The sequence below is a fragment of the Gallus gallus genome, chromosome Z, assembly GCF_016699485.2.
Source record: "Gallus gallus isolate bGalGal1 chromosome Z, bGalGal1.mat.broiler.GRCg7b, whole genome shotgun sequence".
Lineage (NCBI taxonomy): Eukaryota > Metazoa > Chordata > Aves > Galliformes > Phasianidae > Gallus > Gallus gallus.
In genome coordinates this window covers 72086135-72107909 of record NC_052572.1, presented here as the reverse complement: position 1 = coordinate 72107909, position 21775 = coordinate 72086135, and the positions used below count along the sequence as shown (strand labels likewise).

General features: G+C 36.5%; 1 protein-coding gene across 3 annotated transcripts in view; it reads left to right on the top strand.

The window, feature by feature from the left end:
• The window catches only part of HSD17B4 (hydroxysteroid 17-beta dehydrogenase 4), a 55519-nt gene extending 34350 nt beyond the window's left edge, over window positions 1–21169 (top strand). For all 3 annotated transcript variants that reach the window (NM_204943.2, XM_040655420.2, XM_015280588.4), the window contains exons 18-24: window positions 3739–3808; window positions 6234–6340; window positions 6651–6737; window positions 9093–9176; window positions 11095–11233; window positions 19360–19487; window positions 20751–21169. In NM_204943.2, the coding sequence (NP_990274.1) occupies window positions 3739–3808; window positions 6234–6340; window positions 6651–6737; window positions 9093–9176; window positions 11095–11233; window positions 19360–19487; window positions 20751–20840 (705 nt within the window). In that variant the 3' untranslated portion in view covers window positions 20841–21169. The remainder of the gene's footprint in view (window positions 1–3738; window positions 3809–6233; window positions 6341–6650; window positions 6738–9092; window positions 9177–11094; window positions 11234–19359; window positions 19488–20750) is intronic.
• Window positions 21170–21775: the final 606 nt, after the last annotated feature.

Sequence of the window (21775 nt, the reverse complement as noted above, 5' to 3'; positions counted from 1 at the left end):
GTGTGGTGTTGTTTATTCATTGCTCCTTGTCAATATCTATACTTAGACTTAAAAAGATAGTTAAAAAGAAGTTATAGCAAGTGGAGGTCTCAAAAGGTTGAAGTGTAGTTGAGTTAATTTAATCCCTTCATCAGCACTGACAGTCTACCTGGAAACATTCATTGTTATGAATGTAAGTAAGAGCTCGTTGAAATGTAGGTGAGATTTGTGGCTATTTTTTTCTTTCTGAGATGGTTTGGCTGCTTGCAGTTCTTTAACAAGTTGTTCAGTAAAGTGTACACACATGCACATCAACACACATGCACATACACAAAAGCACTTGAAAGCATAAGCTCTCAGGCAAAGCTCTATCTGACAAGTTAGAATGCAAAATATATGGAGAGTTGGCTTCATTTTTTGTTAGCTTTATCACTGACCTTTATTGCAGTCCACAGGCAAGACTGAAATGTTGGCACAGACAGATTGAATATCGCCTTTCCTTTTGTTGTCTGGCAGAACTCCTAAATTATTAGGAAATTAGACTTGACAGTTTGTGTTATTAATTGGAGAACAATCTAACCATATTATGAGTGACTTCAATCTAATGCTCCACCTCAATTGGCTCTTGTCATCCTCCAAGGATACATTGCTCTGCTTTCTTTTGTGCTGTCACTCAAGATTTCAGAAAATGCTATTGTAGGGGTATAGAAAATAGGTCCAACAAGGCTTTACAACAATTCTGTTCCAATGTGGTATGTACTTCATGTAATTTTCTATAATTAAGTAATACCAAAGAATGTGGTAAATGAAAAAAAGTTTGTTGGCAGACCTAAGGTGACTGCACTGCATTTGAATAGCCTGCTCTATAACTGCATTACTCGTTCCAAGCGATGTGTTTTCTGACAGTGATCAGGGCCACTTCCAAGTGTCAAAAATACAAAAGCCCAAGTATTTCCTATATTCGGGTGCCAGGTTTTTAGTAAAATACACTGAACACATTTAATTCCCTGAACTAAATTATATCCTAAACGCTACATTTATTTTGTTAGTGGCGTACTAATATTTTTCACCATGGTTATTTTGAAAGGCACTTGGTGTAAGTATTGTCTCCCAAGTACTGCTTATTATCACCCTAAATAAAGGAGTAGTGTATTTTACAAGTTCAGTAAGAAACAGCTGCATAGCTAGATTTAACTTGAAATTTGATCTCTTATGTAAATAGAATTTTCCACTACTGTAACTGTTATTTAGTATCAATTAACATTGATTGCAATGGCTCCTTTGTGGAAAGTTTTTTTTTTTTTTTTTTTTTTAAAAAAGACTTTTGACAGTGGTTTATTTACTTTAAAGTAATGTCATAATTTTGCGCAATTCACATTTGGCAACTTTAATTTTCAACTTCTAAAGAGTGGTGATTGTTACATTTTTGACTCTGTTGAAAGAACTTCATTAGTAAAGGATGGTACTCTACTTTGTTCAATTGTGTTGACAGCAACTTCATTAAAATTGTTATGCTGTAATTTTTTTTTAAATGAAACCGAGGGTCTGCTTCCCACCAAGAATTCTGTCATAATGAACTAACTTCGATATTCGTGTGTCATTAAGACCATAGAGAGGTCTTAGCAAAGGAATCAGTGGTACCTCAGAGCTGCTATTCACTCTGGCTTTTGACAGTGAAAACAAAATTGAACTCCTTCTCAGCAGAAGAGTGGGGACAAGTGAAGATGCATCACATCAGGAGAGCAGGATGTATGTGTTCTCTGAACCAGTGCTGTTTCTGTGTGTACCAGTGGGGAGTGTAGTGCCACACTTAGTTCCCTTTTTTTTTTCTTCAATTTTTGTGAGAACTGAGGTCAGACAGAATGATGCTAAGCTGTGTGATGCAGTTAGCATGCTGGAGGGAAGGGATGCCATCCAGAGGGACCTTGACAGGCTTTAGAGCTGGGGCTGTGTGAATCACCTGCGTTGGTGCAGGAGAAAGATTAAATTTAGATTGGACATTAGGAATAAATTCTTAACTCAGAGGTTGGTGAGACACCAGAAAAAAATCGCCCAGAGAAACTGTGGATGCTCCATTCCTGTAGGTGTTCAAGGTCAGGCTGGTTGTTGCTTTGGGCAATCTAACCTAGTGGAAGGTGTTCCTGCCCGTTGTAGGGGGGTTACAACTAGATGGTCTTTCAGATGCCTTTTGACACAAATAATTTTATAATTCTAGGGGTATGCGAAGGGAGGAGATGCTCTCCACAGATAGTAATAATTAACCCCTTTCTAATTGTCTCTTTCCACTGTTCAATCCAGCTGCCTTCTATGTGGCAGTGAAAGTATTTACGTTAACCTCAGTTTTCTCCTGTGCTTCCCTGTTGACCCCTCAACCAGCACAGTGTATTTCACTGCACACTCCCTGGAGGCCCCCTCTGGAATGGCATCTATGACATCAGAGCCATTGACAGTAACTTCCTTTTTTCAGCTTGATTGGATTGGGCTTGTAGGTTGCTAGCTGTAGTGTCATGGCACTGAAAGGTACTGTCTTCAGATCTTGACTTTATTCTCATTTCGCAAGATATATTAGCTATTTTAATTTTTTTGTTGATCTTATAAGATTAATTTCTGATTGTTACTTTCCTTTGTTGCAATTTACCCTCATTTGTGTAATCGCATACCTTGTTATATAATCTTGGTGCAGAGTACTGGGAGAGAACTTTTTTGATAACAATATGCACTATTAAAATAAAACTTGTTTTTTCTATTCAGTTAAACTCTTGATCAATTTCTGTATGCCCCTTCACTAATGTTACTTGCTGATTTCTCTGCGCAGTTGGGAACGTTATGGTAGAAGTACTTCATGATTTAGTTCTTTCACTGAAAATCTCATGACCATGGAATAATCTAGACCAGAAAAACGTGGAAAAGGTTGACTTGCCATTCTTCTCACATTACGGATTTCTGGCCAGTTCAAACATACAACAAATATAGGTTTTGATAGTGGAAACATAGATACAAACATAGGAAACTAAAATACAGCAACCACATCATTTATCATTTCTCAGGTTTATCCACGTTCACAGTATATGCAATACATTTGTATTTCTTGTCTTTTTCCTTGTGAAGGAAAATATTTAAAATGAAGCAAAAGTCTTCTAGAAAACCTGGCCTGTCACTCTGGGGACTTTTGTTTGCTTAATATTGGGATCAGCCCTGCTGGAAGTTGCTGAGAGAATACTATCGCAATTACTTTGTTGTGTTACTCTTAAAAAGCAAGGAAAAAGAATGTTTCTGACCTTTGTAAGATGCATCACGTGTTGGAGAAGCACAGTAGCATTTTTTGTTGTTGTTTATTTTGAAAGTTTTCATATTTTTTTTTATGTGACTGGATCTGTCATGCAAGAAAACTCTTTAAAAGTACACTTCAAGCAAGTGAACCTACTGACTAATTCTAAGAAATATGTTACTTCCCTGCTGTCAAATTTTAGTGAAGCTGGATCTGCCTGTCTCCTGAATATGTTGTTTTCTACTCCCATTAAGCAGGTCATTATTTTATTATGTACCAAGGCACCTCACGTTTTGTTAGTTTGTTCTGGACCTTGGCAGCTTGTCTGTACAAAAACATAACTTTTATTTGGTTGACTGTAGAGTTTATTATCTAAGAGCTAGTAAAACAAATTTTGAGTAGTTTGGTCATCTATAGTTTTAAGTAATTTTGCTGGTTTCTACAAGCCCAGCTAACCTCCCTTTTTTTTTTTTTTTTTTTGGCTTCTGAAGGCTGCCTTGTATCGGCTTAGTGGGGATTGGAATCCCTTGCATCTTGATCCAAGTTTTGCTGCACTGGGAGGTGAGTTGTGGGATCCTGTTGTATTTATATTTGGATAAAGGATGATGCAAATGTATTTTTATTTTTTTCACTTTATCAGTAAGTGTCTAAGAGTCTGGGAAAAGCAGTGCTTTTTCATGGGTGTCCTTAAAGTCACCTTTAGATGTCTTCAAAGTTTTGTGTGATGCCTCGCTTAGAAGCATTGCTTCATGTAGCCGGGAATGCTTGGATTAATGCTCAGATTCTTATCTACAGCAGAAGCCCATCTTTTGTCCTATTTTCCTATTTTCCTGCTGGAGTTTGGATGTTTCCACCTTCCCATCTGTTCAATCTCTGTTTTCGTAAGCAGAAATAATTCAATTAACTATCAGAAGCTTTGGAGGGAACTACATAAGCTGTTTGATAGATCATTCTTTCCATCTAGATGATTTTGAGATCATGTTTGTCTTGGTGTAGCTTTTTCTGCTTCTGTGTAGTCTTAACAACTCCAGTAAATGACAAGAGGGCAGGATGGAGTGGATAGCAGATTTTCCTTGTAAAGTTCCATACCTAGATCTCTTGGAAACACAGTAGGTTGGCCATCTATATAACGCTGCATAAAAAAGTCCTTGCAGAAGGAGTAAAATTCTTCAGCATACCAAGAGCACTGGTACTTACAGTGAAAAACAGAATTTACTCTGTACGTGAATCTATCTGAATACTTAAAAGTAATGCTGGATTTTACAACTGTGGCAGTTTCCTACTCAAATATCTATACTAGATTTATGTTTAAATGAAAAAGAAAATTACTGAAGAGATCTTTTAGATGTATTTATTCTAGTTATACAGAAACTTTTTCCTAGGATGCATTTAAATTCATCCTTGTCTTTTAAATGACTGCCTCTTACCTGTGTGCACTGGAAGGAAGCATAAAGCTTAATGCAGTCAGGTGATTCCAAGATTACTGTTAAGCCTTCTTGCAGATAGGTAATGTTTCAGAGAAAACATTGGAAGAAAACATGTTGATATCTTTGTGTTTTTATTCCTATAGCATGTGAATACGTCTAAGATATTGAAATGTGAAAACAGCGTTTATTTTCTTTTCAACTTAGTCTAGGTAAAAAGTCACTTGATTACCTTAGGGGTTTTTCTTCGAGTATGTATTTTTTGTCCTTCTGTCATGTCTCTTTTCCTAACCTAACCACTCGTAATCTCTGTCATTCTGACTCCTGGTAGTCTCATCTTCCCTTTGGGCGCTCTGTCTTAGGCTTCCTGTCTTTCCCTGCATCAAATGCTAGTGGTCTTTTTGTCTCAGTCTTGAAAGTGGTGTCTTTTATCTCTTCTGACTCTCCTCAGGCCAGTCTTTCTCCTTTCTCTCTCTCTCTCTCTCTCTCTATATATATATATATATATTCACATTATTATTTATTCTCTCTTTTTTTGTTTTTCTCCTAGTTTTCTCCTAGTTGTTGTCCCTTGAGACAACTTTTCATGATGTTTAGATGCTGTGAGGTTCATAGACCTCAGGAAAAACAGATTCTGACAGTTGAGAGTGGCAGATGAGTTCCAGGCAAAGCATCTATTTTCAGAGCGAAGGCTGGACAGACCTGTCTCAGATCCAGATCCATGAGCTGTTAGAAGCATGATCAATTATTGTTCACATGCCCAGTGAGGTCAGAGCAACCTACTAAGGGATCAGAATGTACTCAGTGCAAGCTGTATTTTAATAACTTAATCACTGTGCTTTAGCACACGTCAGGCTGATTGTTAAAGGCTTATTTTGTCAGACTTGGCAGGACTGGAAGAAGATTAATTACTAGTATAAAGTTTATCCTCTTCCCTGACCCAGCTTCTGCTGCAAAGCTTGATGCTTCAAGGAAGCCCCAGCAAAATGCCAATATGAATGAAACGTTGTAACTTTTGTTTTGTTCATTTCAGTCTGAATGCCTGAACCCTTTTGAGTGTTTGTTTGTTTTTTTCCCTTCTAAACAAGCTAAGGCTGTTGCTGAATCTTGTACTAAATGTGAGGATGTTTGGCAACTATCATTAGGAGTTCAAAATATGAAGCATTTTGTGTGTGTGTGTCACCACTTTTCAGTTGTTACTGTACCCCTTGCTATAAATGTGCAGACATCCTTGTGATGATGTATCTGGTGTGCCTTTCACACAGGGTAACACAAATAGTCTTATTTTCATTTTATCTCCGGTTTAGACAGCGGCTCATTCTGCTTCTGAGTCTTACATGGCATATTCAGTGCTGAAGTTTCAGTTCTCAATGAACACATTTCTTTGCCTTGAGGTACTAATATAAGTAGTTACAGATGCTTTTTCAGTAAGATAATCCTTTTATTAGACTAATTCAAGAATGTCACTGGAATAAAATACTCCAGCTAAAACACAAATACTTGTAGTGGAGACATGCAAACTCCTAATGTTACAATCACTAAAATGTTAATTTTTGAAATAGGATTTCAAAAGCCAATACTTCATGGACTGTGCACCTTTGGGTTTGCTGCTAGAAACGTCTTGAAGCAGTTTGCAAACAATGATGTGACCAGATTCAAGGCAATCAAGGTCTGTAAGTTTGTTCTTAGCCATTAATTTTCTTAATTTTTTTTATTTTAGTGCCAAAAGAATTCTTTAGGGTGGAAATAGGATTTTCATTGTCCTGACTGCCATAATTGCTCTTACTTACTATTGTATGCATTTTAATGCCTCTGTCTACTATGTTTCCTGAAATATTTCTATGCTTTACATCACTATTTGACTCATTTTCTTTTTTTTCAGTATGGTAGAACCTATTTTTTTTTAAGCTTTATGGGACAGATTTGACAAAATTTTACTTTATTTTCTTTAATCTTTTTATTCGTTTATTTATTTTCAGGTTCGCTTTGCAAAGCCAGTCTTTCCGGGGCAGACTTTACAAACAGAAATGTGGAAGGAAGGAAATAGAATTCATTTTCAGACCAAGGTGAGAATGCAGCCACTGTTGTTGACTTGAATGAAAAGTGCGGCTCATGTAAAAGTTTGTGGGTATGACAGAAAGTGATAAAAGCTCATTGAACACACCATTGAAGAAGACTCAGGGAAGAAATAAAGTGAAGAGAGTTAAATATTTCTACTTATTATTTCACAAAGATTACAGTAAAATAACAAAAATATTACTAGAGGACTCTATATGCTCCTTCTTTTAACTAGTATTAGAACTCATTGTTTTCTGGTTTGTCCACTGTGGAAAAAGCAAAAAGCACTCATTCTTAAGTCAGTAGCCCTTGGTTTTTGCAGATAATCTTAGCCTTATTCATGTGTCTTTTTTTAACGTTTGTTTAGCTTGCTTAAATGAAATCCTGACTGTAAATGAAATTTCAAAAAAATGTAATTAAATTGAGTTAAACTTCATCTGCGTCTACACAGAAGAACTTACTTAACAACTGAAGTTTCCTCACAGGCAGACATAATAACTACAGTAAAACACATCTTAATCTTTTATAAATTAACTTTTTTTATTACTCATTTTTCTTTGGATTTGCTATTGGCATTTTGTATGAGTATCCTGTAATGGTGGAAAATTTCAGTGTTAAGCAAAAATATTTCATGTGGAGGTGAAAAGTAAATTCTCATTGTTTCCATAATAGAGTCCTATGCCATTGGCATTCTCTTAAATCATGAATTGCTGCTGTTATTTGTCAGCATGCATTAGCTTGTACAGATAGTATACATTGCTTTGGCTGGCCAAAGTTTTGCTACTCATATCTCTGTAAAAATGCAGCCAAACTGCTGATCAGTGGGTACGGCAGCAGTGATAGAAGCAGCTAAAGAGAGGATTGGGCAGGCAAAATCAAAGGATACAGGATAGATATCCATTCCAGAGAACACAGATTTGTAGAATACATGTCGACTAGTGAAGGTAAATTTTGTTTGCAGATCTGATAAGTGCTAGTAGCTATGGAATTTCATAATATGGACGGTGTTAAGTATACTAGATACAAACTCTATCTCAGGTTGCTAGTAGTAAACAAGACAGTTTAATGCCTTAAATGAACTCTGGAGCTACCGCACAGCTACTGTACTAGAGACACAGAGATAGGTACCAATATTTAAAGGTTACTGCTGCTCAGCCCTGAGAGAATGTCTAGATCTTACTTTTGAGGGTTGCGTGTACAGTCTAAGCTAGCAGTGTTCCGGGTATGCTTCCCAGCCCTTTGAAATTTGTATACAGAATATAATCCTTCATTGTGTTCAATGCTGGGTTTATTGTTGTGCTTGGTTTAGTGTTGGCATTATATGCAGAGCTCTGGGGGATATTGATACTGATTTTTTTTTTTTAGTAAGCTTCAATGGGGAATAGCATAACTTAGTTTGAAGGCAGATTGTAGTGCTTAACGTGATTATAGAAAACAATGTTTTTTCAACAGTTGCTTGCTCAAAGCAATTATGCTGAGTTTTATTGCTTTTTGTATTTCAGAGTAGTCTAAAATCAAGTCATCTGTGTACATGTAGTGCACTCAAGATAAATCAAAATGAAAATACACGTTTAATTGTGATACAGTGGTTTAAATTCATTTTCAACACTGCCTGAAGTTGCATTGGTGGTGGTGACAAGATGCTAGGAATGACTTGAATAATCTTTAGTGTACATTCTTTCTAAATTCAGTTCGTCTGTGCAGTAAGGTAGACTATGGTTTTGCCTAGTCTTCTCAGTTTATCGTATAACTCTCCGTATGCATTGTCAGTGAATCATTTTGCTGCTGCCTTTTTTTCACTGTCTGGAAGTCAAAGTGGTTTGTGTGTTGGTCCATATTTAAGAAACAGTGCCAAAATGAAACTCAGTTTCATATCTGACATATAACTATTTCTAAAGATAGAAAGGAATTCAGGTTTTTTTTTTCATCTGTTTAAAAAATTGTTTTTAGCATAAGATGCCTAAAGATACTGTCAACTGCTTGCCTACCTGACTAAAATCATTCTGTAACAATGTGTTTTTCTCAGTGCTATTTAGGAAGAAATACTAATGGTTAATTGCATCAGAGATAATTTTTCAGATACATAATGCTTTTAGATCACTTTGTAAACAGGAAACCATCATTAGCTTTTGATTTAATTTGTCAAGAATCAATGAATTGTTTCATTTGCAGACCTGTATGCAAATAGTATAATACTAATTTGCTTTAAAACTAAACTTCATGATTTTCTTCTCACCGAAACCTTTATATTTTCTCTTTTCTTCACCTCTGGGCTTAAAATGTAAATAAAAGCTTATTGTGATTTTTATTTTTTTTTTCCAATGCACTACCTTTTCAATGTAATTTTTTTTTCCCCATCACAGGTCAAAGAGACTGGAGACCTTGCTATTGCAGGGGGCTATGTGGATATAGTATCAGCCTTGGATAAGCCTTCTGCACTGGAGCCTGTAAGCAACAGAAGCATTGACTTGTAAAGGAGCATAGTTGGGCTGTATTGTTGTGAGAAACAGGAGAGGAATAATAGAATCGCTTGCTAGTCTTATTCACAAAGATTTCATGTGTATATGACTTCAGAGATACGAGCACACACTGTGGTTATTGTGTAGGGCTTGTGGATGTATTTTGAAGGAAACACATGGACAGAATCCACAGAATACCTGGTGGAGTTTGAAGTTCTTTATACCATTTGAACTGTTAGTATAAGCATTCCTCTGCGTTTTACAAAACAAGAGAGACATGCAGCATTCAGGGCCACACATTAGGGCAGTGCCTGTAAAACGAGCATATTGATTTTCTTTTGCAGATGATAGAGACTGAACTCATTGTAAGCTGTAAAAACGAGTGACTTTTCTTTCCCCGTTTTTTTGGGTTTTCATGGGGAGAGTGACAGGAAAGCACTAGGAGAAAAGAGCAAGTGAAAATGAAATAGTGAAATAGAAAATGAAATCCTCACAGAAAGAACAATTTTATTATTGAATTATTTTTGAAAGAAGGCTCTGAATGCTGTTTGTGCATGTGACCTAACACACATTATGTACTTCACAGTGTGTATTCTCTCTGAAAAGGAGAGAGAGGGATAGAGAGAAAGAGAGAGACAGAGAGAGAGAGAGAGAGAGAGAGAGAGAGAGGCTGGATGGGGTAGTGGTATATACCCAGGATACTGGACTTTCCACAAAAAACAAAATTGCACGTGCTAATGTCTTTCAGGGTTGTTAGTGTGGTCTTTGGAGAATTGGGTACACAGTACCTTGCCTTAATAAACCTTGATTTTTGTGTGCAAAGAATGAGAATTTAATGCATTGAAGTTTATGAAATACTGAGATAGCGACATTCATCGAAAGCTTGTGATACATCCTTGGAATCTGTGTTTTTACACTGCTTGTGTTCAGTCCTTTGATGTTCTGAACTGTTGCCAAATCTATATTTGAGGTTCAGACATTTAAGCATTAGAACATTTCAGTGAAATAATTACAGAAGTTTGCTTAACATGGACAGAACAGTTTCTTTCTTCAAGATGACTCTGAGAAATTAAGGCACTTGGACAGGAGCTTCCTGATTGAGTCATGCAGTAGGGAAACTCACCTGAGTGATTGTCAAATACACATGCCATCAGAAATCATGTTGTATGATAGAAAATATTTCTTAGTCATAACCGTGGAGATGAAGAGATAGTACAGTAGAAAAAAATAAAGCTAGGATAACTTCTTTCTTCAGTTCTTTTTGGATAAAAACATCATTCAGGGGAGCTTCTTAAAGTAGAGCTTTTTATCAAGTACAAATATTAGTTGAGTTCAAAGCAATGAAATGCTTGCATAACATCATGTTTGGAAAAGTTAAAAATTTGAATGTGGCTGATCCCACTCTGAAGTGGTAAACATACTGTGACTGCACTGAGTTCTGATTGTGTTCATATTGCAGTCTCTGATAATCTATCGTGCTGTACCAAGGTAACATACTGGTGAAAATATTTTTTGTGTTCTGAAAATTAATATTCCATTCAACATGGAAAAAGTGGCAATGGTTATCCTCTGAATGGAGTAAAAGGCAATTTAGAAGCTGTTAAAAAATCCTGAGTGTAAAACATATATTAAATTATAGTGATAAATGACAAAAACTGTAAAAGCAAGATGTGAAATAATTCTCCAGTTAGAATCTGTCAGTATGTCCTGCTAGAGTGTACTCTTTAGTGGTGATGATTGCTAGAAGGAATTATTTGTAGTGGAAAACATTTCAATTGCATTGGATAATTCTGCAGTAGAGACTTTCCTGGACACAGTGGTTAAACTAATAGTCATACATGCTTTTTTTTTTTTTAAAAAAAAAAAGAGCTTTCCTTTTTAAATTCTTCCTGCTCTCTTTTTTAAGACTGCAGGGCTGCAGAGTGACCTGGTGTTTGAAGAAATTGGCCGTCGCATCAAAGAGGTTGGACATGAATTGGTAAGGAAAGTAAATGCTGTGTTCCAGTGGGACATCACTAAAGATGGAAAAACAGCGGTGCAATGGAGTAAGTAATAGCTCTTATATAACGTCCCAGTGCATCTTTTTTAAATGAAGTGAGATTAATTATATTCACTCTAACTAAACTGTTATTTTTAAAATAAGGATAAAATAGTGGATGAATGCTCACAGGACCTAAAAATCTGACTGCATACTGAACACACAGCTATTGAAGAGATCAGATAAAGTTCCATAATGGCAGTTTCTTTCAACTTTCTAACAGTATGCTTCTGTAACTTGCCTATTTAGATGAAGACATAGGCACACTATCTTCTAGAACTTCAGGGCATTTATGCTTACATTTTCCAGAATAGGTCCTCACTGGACTTAGGTCTTCTAGGCGTGCTATGCTGGAGTAACTAGTCTGTTGATAGTGTATAAACCAACTAATCTGTACTGAGCAAGTATCTATTTCTTGTGCCTTCAGTAAAAATATCATCCAACTTGTTTCCATGTGAAATTTCTGATCTGAAAGTTTAATGAATGTAAACATTGTTTGCCCATCCTTCGGGGAAGGACAGGGTTGATGAACAAGTTAGAGCTTGTAATGACAGTGTGTGGGAGGGAAGGGTGTCATTTGGACACAGGTTGTAATTTGCAGGACTGTCTGTCTTCTTCGTGGAGAAATGCAAATCTTGGGGTCAAGCCTGTCCCTTGCATAGCTTGATTTCAATTGGCTTCAAAGGTTGAATCCAATCAGAATAGTTTTAGGAGATGCTGGTGTGGCGGGCTTCCCTTTGTCAGGCTGTCAGGAGATACTGATCCTTTAGGTCAGATCTGGTCTTTTTTGCACTTTGTCCTATAAATTGTGGTTGTTTTTTGTTGTTGTTATTTCTGTTTGGGTTTTTTGTTGTTGTTGTTGTTATTTTGGTTTGCTTTTTAAGTAGTGTTGAGTCTGTATAATGTCATGTTCTCGTGAAATGTTTACTGTGTTTCCAGAGCAGTTTAGGACCTATAATTTCACTTAATTCTATGGAGCAAAGATTCTGAGTAGCAAGACTCCTGCTGAGGGTCAGGAAAACGTCATGTGTAGATTGATCAACATAGTTCCGTTTTACCTGTATTGCATTTTCTGAAATTTTTAAGGGATGGGGAGAGGTTTACACTTGGGTAGCAGTTAATCAATGTATTGAATATACTTGTGTAGATGATTAATGCCAAGTACCTATAAATCAAAATGAGAGAGAGGATGTTGCATAATTTAACTAAGATGTCTTGCAACTTATTACTACACTTAATCATTCCTACCACTCCTCTGGTCTTCTACTCTTAACACTTTTGTTAATTTAAATGATGTTTAGAACTGGACAGAAAGTTTATGAAGTCTTTTCTGTGTTTCTGCCTGAATTTTTAGAAAATACATTACAAATATGCAGATTAGACTCCAAAACCCTTGAAGTGGTTACTTATGTTTGTTAACTACATCATTCTCATCTATTGTTTCATCTGTAAATAAAAGTAATATAAGGGACAATTGTGTTTGCAGTAACAAATAGGAAATGACGTCATCCTTAAAATGATTTACTGTTGTCTGTAAATTTGAAATAGTTTTGTTAGTAGCTAAATATTATGTACAGAGGATGGATAAATTAATGGAAGAAGAATCTGGCAAAGAATGATGTGCAAAATCTCTGATTAAGGAAGACTGTAAGCTACAAACTGCTGAACGCAGAATAGACATGCTTGAAAGACTGAGGCTTCAGCAGTGGCCTTATCTGCTTCATGAGACTATGGAAATGGTTGGATGTTTTTGCCTCTGTATCCAGAGAGAGAGGATCCATCCCTGTTTTTTCTTCTGTTTGCTACAGAAGCAGTAGGAGGGAAGTTGTGCCTTCTTCCAGTGAATGTTTCACTGCCTATAAACTATTAAATGGACATAATTTTTATGTGTCAGCTTTTCCTTTGGTTGAGTGAGATCCTGTAAAATAAATAGGTACAATATCGCAGAGAAGCATATGAAATTAAAATTACTTGAGAATTAAAATTAATTTAGAATTTGTTTGCTGTGAGTAAATATCGCTTATTCCTTCAATGTATGTTCAGAATTCTTATCACTGAACATCTTAACAACTGGAATGTCAGGAGATTAATTTGGGAGAGGTTTTTGTTTTGCTCTGAGCTCTGAGTTCGTACTAATTGTTTTATTATACATCATCTTTCTAAGACTCTACTTATGAGAGCCTCCCAGGACTGTACAAATAGTGCTTATGGCTCTCCTGTGCTACCTGCTGGGCTTCTTTCCTTTATTAAATTCATTACTTAGTTGTGGCGGCTTGTCTTCTGATCTTTGGACTTGTCACTTTTACACAGCTTTGTGCTGTTGGGAAAACTGCAGCAGTTGACAGTGCTAGAAACAATCTGGGCCCTGTAGCTCATTGCTGTCTCACTTGATGATTGTAGCATCTCCTGCTAATGTCCTTGAGATCTTGGAGGAGGATGAGAGGGGAAGCAGATAAAAGAAAGCAAACAGTATCATAGACTGCTGTGATTTATTTTTTTTTTCTCATACAGGCAGTCATTCCAGTGTTTTCCAAACTTTGAAGGCTTCATTGTTTTTCATTGTCTTTTCTTTTTAAAATTATTTGTTTTTAGTACTTTAATTGTTACTCTAACCTTTTGATCTCTGTTTTGCGCAGTAAACCGAAATCTTTATTATCTTAAACAGAATGTGTGAACTCTTGTTACAGAGGCACTTCTGATGGTAGTATTAGTAATAGTATTTTTAATTAGCAGTGATCTTTATTTTTATCTAGCTTTCCATGATACAAATTTTTTGACAGCTCATTCACTGTCTGAAAAGTGTTGGATTGTAGCTATTGACAACTGATCCTAATTACAGGTTTTCTCTTACAGAAACAAATTCTTCTAATTTACAAGGATGCTGAAAATGGAAATAAATAAATATGCATTCTGTCAGTATCAAAACTGTAAGGAATAAGCTAAGAATTGAAGGGTCATTTTTTAAAGTAGAATTCTTGTTAGACACCCACCAGCTTTAACTGCAGCTTCTCCCATTAGCTTCACTACCTAAAGCATACTCTGTACTCTTCTGCATATTTTATGCTGTACAATTGCTTTGGTTGTTTCCAGTAGCTTTCAGACATTACCATTGAGATTTATTAGCTGATAGTTAATGAATCTCTAGAACAGTGCTCAGAAGTTTAGAAGTTTCCTCTTCTGTTGCTTTGCATCATGCTGAGGGCATAAAATATTTCTCTTCTTTTCCAGTTCTTGAAAAAATAAAACTTTTATAGGAAAGTTTATGTGCGTTTCATTGTGAATGTCACTAAAATTACCAGGAAGCTTGCTTAATAATTTATGATGCAAAGTAACTCTGGGCAGTGAAGAGTGAATGATGCTTTGTTCTGTGTGTTCTCGGGCTGAGGTTTGTATTGCAGTTACTTCTCTTCTGTGAGGGAGAATTGGGGTGAAGGGGGAAAAAAAAAGTGACCACCTGATAGCTTTCTCGTATGAATACTAGGGCAGTCTTAAAAACAAAGGCAAAAGCCAAATCATAAGTGTTAGATTTTTCCAACTCTCGGGCTACTTGCTGTTGAAAGCCATTGTATAGAGTTTTAATCTGGTTAAATGTCACATTTGACCTTTTAATTATTTATCTTACAAGCACATCTTACGGAGAATAATAATTTCTATGTATTTACTGCAATATTAGCTTGGGAAGCTAATTGATTTTGAAAAGGGATTTCAGCTTTAAGTTTCATTTAAATTAAGTTCCTACACAGAGTATTGAAGAGTAGCGTGCTTCTGTTTCAAACTTCTGTTTTTGTATGAAGCAGGTCAGCTCTGTGAGTGGGTGGGGGAAAAGCTGGGACCTCCTGAAGCTACTCAGCTGTTTCTGTAAGCTGTGGAGCTATGCTGGCAGCGTACAAGGGCAGCTACGCAGGCCACCACACACCTGAGGAACTACTTGAAGTCCAAGCAGGGACATAGACAGACCAATATCACATCATTATTAGGTTGACCGCTGTAATGGCTGTGCAACATACAAGCTTGAATCTCAGAAACACATATCCAGGAGATTTGTGTAGGAAACCTATATAGGAGGCTTGTTTCAAGACCATTTCCCTCTACAGCAGACAGCTGTGTTATTTGCCTTAGTCTCATGAAGGTGTGCTTTACAGGAAGGCAGTATCTTTGGTCTTAAATCACTTTGGAAAGTTAGAATTTTTCTGCTCTGAAGATTGGAATCTGTTCTGGTATTCAGCTCATTTCTTTCATTGCTAATTTATACCCACTTTTCTGTGTGCTGGCACTGTAGTCTCAGGAGAAGATCCTTCATGTTTTCATGAAACTGGCAGGATTAGTTGTTACAGAGCTCTTCATTTGTGACCACTGGGATTTACTTACTTTTATGTTTATTTTTTCTTCTCTAGTGAATATAGTAACACTATTTAAGAGAATAAAGTGGAAATGGAAATTATAGTTTTCATATATCTGGAATAGAACATACTAATAGGTTATTTATTTTAAAGTTTTCTAATAACTTTTAATTAAAGTTGATTTAAGGATTTCATATGATTGAACATGTACCACGGTCATTCAGAATTTAAAGATGTTCTTGTGCCTTTGGAGCTTACAGATATTTATAGGAATGATTTGATAAGCAATGCTGATGTGATTCAGAGGTGAATTAGAAAAGAACAGCCCTTGCAACACAATGTATTATGCATTTTATTGTTCTGATATTTTAGAATTTGTCACAGTAGTTAAAACATTTCATTCTAACTTTGTGTCTTCTAAACATTACAATACTGAGACTGATCAACAAATGTAATTGGGATATATCAAAGCTGCCTTTCTAGCCAGTGCTCAGTAGAGAAAAGAGGGTCTTTTGTGTCTTAGGAGATGTTATGTCATATTTTCACCACCTAGGTTCACTTTTGGAAGAGGCTGGGATTAGGAACAACCAAGAAAAAAAGTAATGACTATAAAATGAAGCATAAAAAAGGACTTGTGCTTATTTATTTCTAAGGTACAGAAGTGATTAAAAACAGTTTATTAGAAACTCTAAGCATCCTGTAAGAGCACATGTGCATTTTGTGAATTTATACCTTTGGGTTGCATGTGGCAAGGTTTTCTTAAGTAGGTGGCTCTCAGGGGTTGGCCACTGTGAGAAGAGACTTAGGGCTACCTACATGTTGGATACAGCCATCACAACTCCAAAACTGATTCACCTCATGACAGAGCTCAGCCCATCAGCAATGCTGGTGGTTCCTCTGTCACAGAGCATTTAAGAAAGTGTGAAAAACACTGCACAACAGCTAAGAGAGAGAAGTGACAAAACTCTGAGAAGCAGCGCTGCAGGCACCAAGGTCAATGCAGAAGCGTCCAGGCGGTGCTCCAGGCAGGGAACGGAAATTCCCTGTAGCCCAGGAGAGGCTCATGCTGGAGCAGGCTGTCCCCTGTGGCCCTTGGGCTCTACATGTAGCAGATTGGCAGATCTCAGCATGTAGCCCTGGAGGTGCAGCAGTGGACGTGGCCTGAAGGAGGTGATGGCCCATGGAGAGGAGCCCATACAGGAGCAGGTTCTCCTGAGGGACCTACAGAGGAGAAGAGTGAGGTGAGAGAAATAGCAGAGAGGAATGGCAGTGGGCTTAGCACAACCCCCATTTCTGTATCCTCCTGTACTGCTCAGAGTTGGAGAGGGTGTAGAGGAATTGGGAGTTAAGCTGTGCCTGGAAAGAAGACCGGAAGATACTTTAGTTGAGTTTTCATTTCTCACTAACCTACCCTATTTTTAATTGAAAATCAATGAAGTAAATCTTCCCTGAGTCAAGTCTGTTTTTGCAAAGATAGTACCTGTTGCGTGATCTGTCCCTGTCCCACAAGACTTTACAGAGTATTTTCTCTCCCATCCTGGTGAGGAGCAGGAGCGAGAATGGCTTTGTGGCTCCTTGCAGCCATCTGAGGTCAAACCAAGACAGAAGGACTTGCTGGTCAGTGCTGTTTATGTGGCTCATACTGAGCTCAGTTAGGTTACAGTGGCATGGTTTATGGCTTATAAGCACGTTACACAGCTCCAGCCCACAAACAAAGGAGGTATAGAAAACCTGATGTGGCCCTAAAGCCAAGCAAATATTTTATCTTAAACAGATTTTTATCATGTCAACACTGTGGATCTTTGCAACCAAAATATTTAAGCACTTTTTTTTTTTTAATATATATGCTGGGGAGGAAGACCTGGCAAGAAGCAGAACTTGAAGTTTTGTTTCACTACCTGTGAAGAGTACAAAACTAAAAAACATGAATGATTTTAAAGAGAACAAGGAAGTCTACAATATTTCTTAGGTTTACTTGTATCTTGAATAGCCATATCTTAACTACTGGTATGCTTTCATTCTTTTACGATAGATGACAGGTTGTTTATCTGTGTTTGGGTAATTTCCCTTCTATTCTTGTGTCAAGGTAGCGACGTACTTTAAACCTGTTTGCAAAATCACAACATACCTTAATAATAAATAATAAAGTGATTAATAATTATGTAGTATGTAATTTCTCGCACGGAACATCACCGCACACTTAGTTCTCTTTCTAGTTTTAACTGGAAAAAATAATATTTAGAACAAATTTAAGAAAATGAAAGATTTTAACTGCCACAGACGAACAAAAGTGGTGTAGTTAACCTTTCAGAAATAGTATTCAGAAAAACAACAGGTGAGCCAGTTTTTAGTCTCCACAGTTAGGCCTTAAAATTGCCTTAAAATTTGGCAACTAAGAGAAGCTGTCTGACAATCCTTGTTCCTGATTAAAGGTATTATATCTTTCAGTAATGATTTTGTTTTGTACTTAAGAAAGAGGGGGGGGTCAGAAGGAAAATATGTGAAGAGAAAGGCTGAGAATTTGCAAAATCTGATAAGGAGTTGGCAGATCACAACCTGTCAAAATATTTTAAACAAGTGACACTGTACCTGATAGTGTTAGCCTTGTTGTAATAGATTATTTTGTCAGGGCTTTTCATTTGGGAAAACAACACTCTGAATCTCCAGGCACTTTAGGAAATTTTTGGCTTTCCAGAAGAGAAGGACAGCTGTTTGGCAAGGCTTGAAATGCTCTCTCCACCAAGCAAAACAGGCTATGTTTGCCTGTCACACAGAATAAGGGAAGTGCAAACATGTTGAGCAACCACCACATTTGGTTTCTCTGACTAAAGGATACCAGCTTAAAACCCTCACAACTTTGCTGCTAACATTACCATTTTGGAATCTTTTGCAGTCATTAGCAACTTGGGACTCTTAGATGTTGTTTAAAAATGTTTTCTTATGTCTGTGCAGCAATTTTAAAATGGCAGTCCTTCCTGTAAGTTCCCATCCTCCTTAGGTAGACAATCTGTGCATGTCTTCTAGAGTTAACCAAAGGGCTGAGATTTAATTGAAAACTTTCTTATTACATTTTTTTTTTCCTTCAAGAAGTGTTTTAATACCAAGCATTTGTCTCTGTTTTTGTTTAAACAGATATTTTCCTGCCTTATGTGATCAGTGGATTTATTTTCCTTTTATCCTCTAAAGTTCCCATCCAAATTGCTGTGCTACCTGTGTTAAATTATACTGATGACAGTGAAATTATTGAAACTCGTGTGCATGGAACCATGATAAAGTAATAAGATTTAAGTGCACATGCCCCTTAATCACTTGCTGTGCTAAAATAAGCATGTTTTAAGGACAGGGACCAGTCTAATTTGAATATCAAAAGTTCAATCTAGCATAGTTATTTAAGCAGACACTGGAAAAGTCTAAATGACAAGGCAGTCATGCATTGCTGATGCATAAACTTTGTGTCCATAAAATGGCAGGATTTTTAAGGTAATGTAGGTACTCCCTTTGATTACTATAAAGCTAGGCGCTTGTGACTGAGGTACATACACTTTCACTGTCTGAATATATCTGATTTGCTCAAACAGCACAGGAGTGGGTGGGTTTTTTTCCTAACCTCTGTTATTTTCTTTCATTAACGAAGAAGGATTAGAAAAACCTTCATTTCCTAAATAATTGTTAGCTTGACGTTTATGTTTTAGGCTGGATGCTTTGCAATAATGGGTGTGGAGAGTAATGTTCTTCAAACTAAAAATGTCATTTTTATTTTGAACTAAAACTACATTTTGCTGCTTTTTCTCAGCAATTGACTTGAAAAATGGTTCTGGATCTGTGTACCAGGGACCTGCAAGAAGTTCTGCTGATACCACCTTCACACTCTCAGACCAGGATTTTATGGATGTGGTGCAAAAAAAGACCAATCCCCAGAAGGTAAAATGGTTGTAACAAACTCACTTGCCTGGGAAGTTTGCCTAAAATCCAGTTCTGGCTTATGACTGCATTTCTGCAATGCTGAGCATTTGGATACTGCAGACCAGACTCAGATTAGTTATAAGCACGCCTTGTACAGAATTAGTCAGAAGCCATGGAAAGGAATTTATGCCATCTTTACCTCTAAGGAGGACAACAGTACCTCAAATGATAGAAAGCCTAACATTACAAAGTTTTGTTGTTGTTGTTTGTTTTTCTTTTCTTTTTTTTTTCCTTTGACATTTCACAGTATGGTTTGTAAGATTATAGTTTTACCACTCCTCATGCTGTTTCGATATGTCATAGTACAGGAAACTGGTATTTGTTGCAGTACTCCAATTTACTGCTACAACTGCTGTAAGGAAAAATGATGAACAATGCATAAATGCATAAATTCACCAAAATTAGGTCATTTTTTGAGGGAAAGGTTTAAGCAAGTTTTGTAACCAGAGTTTGTACTTTCAGTTTTGTAGGGTAATGAACTGCTTAAAACTTCTAATTTTACCAATAAAAATGCCATGTGTAAGAGTAAATTAAAGCGTCACAAAAGTAGCATTTCAGCATACAGTTTAATGCTTGAGCAAATGAGAACTTTAATTAGTTCATCATATATTGAACGGTTTGTTTTCTTTGATCCCAAACAGAAGTTGTTAGAGAATTGGTTTTAAAATTGGAGACTAACAATGATGGCAAATGTCTGTTAGAATCTGTCCAATATACTAAAGAAATAAAATCATTTGTGCCCCTCTCTATATAGCAAGCATAGAGCATAAACCAAGTCCTAGATGTTGACAGGTAATCTCCAGAAAGCAAGAGAGCTGTGACTGCAATTCAGGCGTATTATCTATTCTTAGGACTTCAGTCATTCCTTTGAGTTGATGTGGAGTTTCCTCATCTAAAGGAGCTATAAGCATCTATTTGAATTCTATTCTACCGTCTCGCTCTTCCTGATTTGAATCTATTTCAAGTTAATGGGGCTATGCAAAAGCATTTCCTTTGAGAACAGTTGAAGAGCTTTCAAATTGCGAAGCCACAGTGAAACAAAACTTAAAAAAAAAATAATAATAATAACTCTGGAATTGAAACAACATATATAGCTCTGTGAGCTAGGGACAATAGCACAAAACAACCCCAATTTTCACTGCGTTTTTGTTTGGTAATAGCAATTCTTGGGATTGTGAATGGACAGGTGAATGCATTTTTTCTTTTCTTGCGTCTTTCTAGGCATTCTTTTCTGGTAAACTGAAAGTGAAGGGGAACATCATGCTAAGCCAGAAGCTGGAAATGATCCTGAAGGATTACGCCAAACTCTGAACTTCTTGATCATCTGCCACAGCAGTGAAGAACTACAGAAGACAAAAGATTAAATTACTTCAAAAGCAGCAATCGAAACATTTTGCGGTTTACTTAACATTAATCTGATTCATTATATTGCTAATATACAAGTTATTTTACTTGCTGTAGACATAAAATGGTGAAATGACTATAACCATTAATATCCCTCCTTTGTTTCTCCGCAGCAGTAAAGAATGATTCTTCTCTCATTGCACATCTGTATCTAAATAAAAAATTCTTACAAAGATGCATATATTTCTATATTAATCCTAAAGAAAATTAAATGATTGTACCTCTTTGATAACTTCTATTTGTCTGTTTGTCTTCATTTATGTTACCTTAGGCATCCTAATTCCTATGAATCTAGCTGGATTGTTATTAAAATTAAAAAGTTTTTTTATCTTAAGCTCTCGTGGTCCCACTAAAACATGGAAGTCCATTGTATTTATTTGTGTTGTGTTGTTGTGTTTCTGTACAGGAGAAAGCCCTTAAAATTCGTCTGTGCCCACCTTTTTTTTAGACAATCAATCCTATATATATTACTTCTGTAAATTACATGGAAATTCAGTGAGGCTTTTCCACGTAGCTCCCTTATTATTTCAATTAGGGGCTTTTCACACTGAACTAAAGGCTTTCTTTTTTTTTTTTTTTTTTAAGATGATAATCTCTACATGCACAATTTTATTAAAGGGAATTGCTTGAGTATTACAGAAGGCTTTTTTTTTTTTTTTAAAAAAAAGCTTTATCTGTTCATTCTTTCATACTGGGTAACAATTTCTTTCAATATGGAACACTAGGATGCAAAGATATGTAACTGGTTAGTAGTGTGAATAGAGTATAGCACCTAGGTATAGGAAATGACAAGAGGTAGTTAGCACAGCTACTGTGAGAGTCTCTGTACTGCTCATGGCATG